Source organism: Poecilia mexicana, unplaced genomic scaffold, assembly GCF_051168715.1.
Source record: "Poecilia mexicana isolate PSO_F unplaced genomic scaffold, ASM5116871v1 scaffold_12, whole genome shotgun sequence".
Taxonomy (NCBI): domain Eukaryota; kingdom Metazoa; phylum Chordata; class Actinopteri; order Cyprinodontiformes; family Poeciliidae; genus Poecilia; species Poecilia mexicana.
In genome coordinates this window covers 27,223,432-27,229,653 of record NW_028263381.1, presented here as the reverse complement: position 1 = coordinate 27,229,653, position 6,222 = coordinate 27,223,432, and the positions used below count along the sequence as shown (strand labels likewise).

General features: G+C 48.6%; 1 protein-coding gene across 1 annotated transcript; it reads right to left on the bottom strand.

Annotated features, from left to right (window-relative positions):
- Positions 1–818: 818 nt before the first annotated feature.
- Positions 819–4,705, bottom strand: skp2 (S-phase kinase-associated protein 2, E3 ubiquitin protein ligase). The gene is made up of 10 exons (XM_015002337.2): positions 4,472–4,705; positions 3,839–4,050; positions 3,660–3,771; positions 2,975–3,118; positions 2,415–2,549; positions 2,236–2,334; positions 2,038–2,165; positions 1,793–1,844; positions 1,591–1,698; positions 819–1,351 (listed from the first exon to the last, which is right to left on the bottom strand). The coding sequence occupies exons 1-10, from the start codon at positions 4,483–4,485 to the stop codon at positions 1,141–1,143; spliced, it is 1,215 nt and encodes a 404-aa protein (XP_014857823.2). The 5' UTR covers positions 4,486–4,705; the 3' UTR covers positions 819–1,140.
- Positions 4,706–6,222: the final 1,517 nt, after the last annotated feature.

The window sequence follows — 6,222 nt, the reverse complement described above, 5'->3', positions numbered from 1 at the left end:
AAAACATGAAGTACCGGTACCGGACCCGGACGGCTCAGCTAAAGTAAGAAATCTGGAACCATGTTACTCATGCATGTCACAGCTTCAAATTAAATAACCAGTTAAACGTTTTCAGTATTTAGGAAGTTAAATATTAAGCTAGCAAGATAAATGTTTAGCTTCAAACGATTTGTTAGCTATCCGAATACAGAAGCGAAATATTAAACTTTGAACAAATTAGTGGGAAAAATATTTAGCTCAAAAAAGTTTGTGAGCAAAATTTGAATAAATATTTAACTACGAACATTTAGCCTTAATAGTTTGGAAGCTAAATGTGTAGCTAGAAAACTTAATATTTAGCCAAGAAGCCAAGAATGAAGCTTCAAACTAGTTAGCCAGATGAATATATTGCTAACTATTTTGAACCTTAATTTTTCAGTTCCAAGATAGATAAAATAATTTTCAAAGTAAATATGGAGCTCAATATTCAATTTGCCAATAATATTTAGTTTCTAATTAGCAAGCTAAGTATGTTCTGAATATTTAGCTTTCTAGCTAAACATTTAATTTTAGTTTCAAAACTGCTTAGCAAACTAGATGTTAAATATTTAGTTTGAAATCATAAATGAATAACAGTGACTAATTTTTCCCTTTTAATGTCTAAATAATCCAGATTATTGGATTAATTTTTGACCAACTTCGTCCTCCGGACCGGTCCAGGAGTCGGGCCGCCTCCGGTTTCCCACCAGGAAATGACATCACTCAGACCAGGAAATGACATCACTCAGACCAAGAAATGACATCACTCAGACCAGGAAATGACATCACTCAGACCCAAACAGCTTCCAGGGTTTAATACAAACACGATTCAGACAAAATCAGTCAACATTTTCAAGCATAAAACTGGATCGGAACCGAACGGTTTTGATTGGAAATGATTTGGGTCGTCTTTGGACCCGTCGGAACCAGAACCTCCTCTTCCATTAAAATTGTTCGGTGATTCCAGCGTTGAGTCATTATTACAGCAGACCGTCCAGAACTTTAATGTCATCAGAACCGGCAGAGTCCAACAGCAGCCGGGTCGCCCAACAGGAGGCCGAGTCCATCGTCTGGCCCCCGGTACCAGGAACACTGAACAGAACCAGGAACCCGCCGCTCCAGTCAGAACCGGACCTTCAGTCTGCAGCCGCGGCCCCACATGGTGCGGTCGGGCTGGGCGGTGCCGGCCGGAGTGGGCCGGGCCACGGCGGAGAACGGCCGGGCGTTGATGGCGAGCCGCGGCGAGTCGTCCTGCAGCGCCGCCAGCTGGCCGTCCTGGACCAGACCGAACACGTCCAGGAACCGCAGCGACGGGATCGTCTTCCCGAGGTCACTGGGGACAGAACCAGAACCGGGTCAGAGCCAGAACACCAGCTGACAACTAAGCTATGACGTCCAGAACCTTTGGAAGCTCCATCTGGTTCCGGTCCAAACTCATCAGCCGGGTCGGATCAGAAACTTTACCTGATTCTACCAGTTAGATCTGAAAAGTGTGGCCTGCCATTAAATCCATCCCCACTGAGTCAGAACCAGGAAGTGGGTGTAGACTTTGACTAGGCCGCGGTGACTCACCACAACGCCGCCAGGTGGATGTGGTAGCAGCGGCTCAGCGACAGGTGGAGCAGCTTCTTCAGCCGCTTCAGGACCAGGAAGCTGTCGGCCGTCAGCAGCGTGCTGTCGCTGCAACCAGAGACATCGTCAGAACCAGAACCAGAACCGCTGCAGTACCGCCGCCGGCCACACGGCAGCAGGAAGCCACGCCCACCGCTCTCACCTGAGATCCAACGTCTGCAGGTCCGGACATCGGTCCACCAGAACCTTCACATCTGGAACAAATGGGAACTGATTCAGTGGGACAGAAGAACTGTTCACCCAAAATAGAACTGTTCATCAAGCAGACGATTTGTCGAAGAACTGAATCACAAAGCAGGTAAACCGTCAGCCCAGGTCCAGTTAAACCCTGCAGAGCGTCCAGAGCAGGGGTTCTGGCCCGGCTCAGACCCGGTTCTGGCTCCTCACCGTCCAGCGCCAGGCTGTCCCGGTAGCCGCTCAGGTTCAGGTGTGTGACGGAGGGGCTCAGCTTCTCCACCAGGTTCTGGACGTGGTTCCTGCTGAAGCTGCACCAGGAGATGTTGAGCTGCTCCAACCTGAGGCGGAACGCAGAGCGGATCAGAACCGGGACCGGTCCGGGTCGGACCGAGCCGAGCCGGTTCTGACCTGCGGCAGGAGTCCAGCATGGTGGCCAGAGCGGCGGCGGAGAATCCGGAGCAGCCGCCCAGGTTGAGCTGCAGCAGGTCCGGGTTCTGGGCCAGGCAGCTGCAGAGCGGACAAACAGAACCGTCAGAACCAGTCCTACCCGCCCGGCCCGGCCCGGCCCACGGCTCCGGCCCGGTTACCTGAGCACGTCGTCGGACAGCGGCAGCGCCTCCAGGCTGAGGCGGCGCAGCCGGCTGCAGCGGCAGACGACGCTGCGCAGCGCCGAGGGGGAAACCACGGAACCGGACAGGTCCAGATCCACCAGCTGGAGCCGCCTGCAGAACCAGAACCAGAACCAGGAGTCACCAACTGTACAGCTCCAACCACGGAAACATTCAGAATCCACTGGAGCAAATCTGAAAGGTGCGGCCTGCTTTTACATCCAACCCCTTTACTCTGAAACCGCTAAATAAACTGGACTGGACCCGGCGGTCCAGATGTTCTGGTTCCTCATAGGGCAGCGTGGTGCTGAGCCTGGGGTCAAAGGTCACCAGCCTGAACATACAGCATTATGGGTTAGAATGGCCCAGTCAAGGTCCAGACCTGACCCCAGCTGAGTGCAGGGTTTAAAGGCACACCGCACTTTTCAGATCTTATTATTGAATCTTTGGGTTAATTAAGAACCCAGAGCAGAACCACGAACCGGACTTACCGGACCGCCTTCTGCTAGAGCAGAACCAGGAGGAAGTTCTGGACTCACCCGGGTTCTGAGAGGTCCAGTTCCTCAACAAACGCCCGCGGGCAGCGCAGCCTCTGGACCCCGGTCCTCAGAACCAAACGCAGAGCCGGGTCCGTTTGGGTCAGGCCCTCCAGGTCCACACTGACCCACAGGGACTCGTCCAGCCTGCAGAACCAGAACCAGAACCGGACCTAGTTGGTTCCTTTAACAGGCTTAAAAGCCAACAAACTCAACAAGCTCTAACTCGATTCTAATAATCGATTATTCTGACGATTGATTGGATAAAAGAAAGAAAAAAAAAATCCCATTCTGCAGATTTTTCATCAAACATTTAAAATAATTATAAACAATAGAAATGCATTAAAACATGAAAATAAAATCTATTTAAATAAAACTAAACATTTTATTGCCTGACGCTGATCTGGTGGCTGATTATTGATCAGTTGGATGGAAACGTGGCTGATTGGAGATTTTCCACAATGTGAAGCAGCTGAAGCTAAAACTGGACCGGAGCGGTTCTGGTAGAACAGATCTATACGATAATCGCCGATCACTGCCTGAAGAGGCCAGTTAGCGATTAATCGATTACTTGGTTGTTTCAATAACTGATCATTCAGCAGAAATTGAAATGATCATAAAAATGACTGTAAATTGAATAATGAACTGGTAGTGAGTTGGGACCCATCAGAACCGGTTCGGGACTCACGCCAGGCGGCGCCAGCGGCGGCAAACCGCAGAAACCCGCAGCAGGTCCGGCAGCGGGAGGCAGCCGCAGATCCGCAGCAGCAGCTCGTCCGGCAGGTGATCCCAGGAAACACCTGCAGGGAAACAGCTGGAGTCACACCTGGACCACCCTACGGAACCAGAACCGGGCCGGGTCCCCACCTGAGCCGGACCGCCGCCTCCTCCGGGACCTCCGGGCCAGGACGAACCGGGCCTCCTGGTTCTCCTTCCCCAGGCAGGCCGGCCAGGGCTGTTTGGGCCGCGGGGAGCGCAGCAGCACCAGGTCGGTCGGAGTGGACTCGGAACCGACGGAACCGAGGCTCTTCCGCTTGATGCCGAACCGCTTCTGGCAGGAGAGCTCCTGCAGGGGAAGGCTGCAGGCACAGGTCATAGGTCAGAACAGCACACCTGGGAAGGTCCAGACCGCTGAGGCTCCGGCGGCTGTCCGCCATGTTGGTGCTGATAACCGGGAGGAAGCCTCACCAGTTCATACTGGTTTAACTGGTGTAATCTGGGTAATCTGGGGTTAAACGGCTGGAATGAGACAAAGAGCCGCTGATAAACTGGATCAGGCTGAGTAGGAGGAAACGGCGCCCTTTAACACGAATAAAGTCAGATTATGGATAAAAACAGATCAGATTATAATAATATATATTCAGAATCACAGAGAAGCTGACCAACTCACTTCATCCCGTAGATTAGTTAATCTGACCGGTTCATCAGTCCGCGCTGTTCCCTCCAGAATAAAGTGGCGGAAAAACGTCAGAAAGGTCAAATCAATCCTGAGTTTCCTACCTGTCCTCCGACATCCCGCCTTTCCTCAGTAATCCGATAATCCCGCCGTTAAATCCCGGATTTCACCCTGAAGTTTCTCACTGCGCTCTAAACTCAGACTCTTTAAACCTGCCGCCAGCGCACACGCGCCCTGTTTTCATGACGTAGTGACGTGTCGTCACAGAGTGACGCAGCCTCGCGCTGCGTACCGCCCCCTGGCGGCCAGGAGGAAGAAGGACAGTTATAAATGATCCAACTGCTTCTAATCCGGATTATTCTGGTTGTTCTCCAGCATCATAAGTTTCCTTTTATTCTGTTGCTCTGAATCTTCTCTGCATTTGGTCACATCAATCCCAAACCGCTGAAGTTCAGGTCTGATTAGTTTAATTCAACTAAAATAATGATTAAAAGTAAAGTTATAGTTACAGAGTGAATTGTTGCTCTAATAAACGATCTAAACGTGTTTATTCCATGGTACGTTTAATTAATTTTGTCCCTGTTAGCCCTCCGTTGTAACATTTTGCCTCAGACCTGAAGCAGCTGCAGTTCTCTGTAGCAGCCAGCAGGTGTCGCTGTGAGCTATAGCAGGATGAACATCTGTTTGTCTGCTTGGCGGTTTTTCTTGGATCATTACGTTCTGGCCACATGTGTAGGAAACTTTAACTAGACCTCTCAGAGGTCATGAATTGTTTTTTTATTTTTATTCTTTCACAACAAAAACCACCGACCAGAAAAATCTGCTAATGGTTTTCAGTTTGGGATAATTACAGAGCAGATTGTTGCTCCAGAGGTTTGATCTGAAAATGAACCGCAGAATATTCACACAAGCCTCTAAATACTGAAATCTGGCAGCTGGCAGCTCTAGTTTACATCTCCTCATTATTATTATTATTATTATTATTGATTTCTGTCATTTTAAATGTTCAAACTAAAATAACCAGTGGAATCTGGTTTTGTTCAAAGATAAAACTGATCAAATAAAAAACTTTTGAACTTCCTGTCAACATCAACAACACAAAGTGGAAACTGGTCGGATTTCCTGCAGCTGCTCCTGGTTTACACTGAGCCAGCGACCCGGTCTGACCCGATCAGAACCCGATCAGAACCTGGTCAGAACCCGATCAGAACCCGGTCAGAACCCGGGGCTCCTGGACAGATCCAGGATGTTTTTCGGATGATGAAGTGACGGAAAGCTTTGAAGTGTTTTGGATCGTCTCTGTTTTAACATCCGAGAGCAGAAACATCGGAACCATCAGCAGGTTCTGACCGACCTGGAGCGGGCCGACACCAGAACCAGAACCTGCAGATTCAGCTCAGCTGCATCATCATCACAGAGACACAAGAAAGGAGAAACTTTATCATTTTTATTTAAACAAAAAAAACAACAACTTACGAATATAAAGAGAAACATGTTGAAACGTCACAGAACCAGATCTGGTTCTGATCTGGTTCTGATCTGGTTCTGATCTGGTTCTGATCTGAAACGATTGATCCTGATGTGTGAAATGATCAATTTTGAAAAGTCAAAACATTTTCATTTTAGATTGTTTGACATTTTCAGCTTTAAATTTATTATTTTGTCTCTTTCAGAAACTGAAACCAACGGATCTATAGATCTATAGATCTATAGATCTATAGATCTATAGATATAAATATCCAAACCTGCCAGTTTTCTAACTTTCCCACATTTCATCACATCAGGATCTCAAACTTTTCATGTGTTTTATTAAAATTTGATGTGGCAGAAAAACACAAAGTGGAGCAAAACTGAA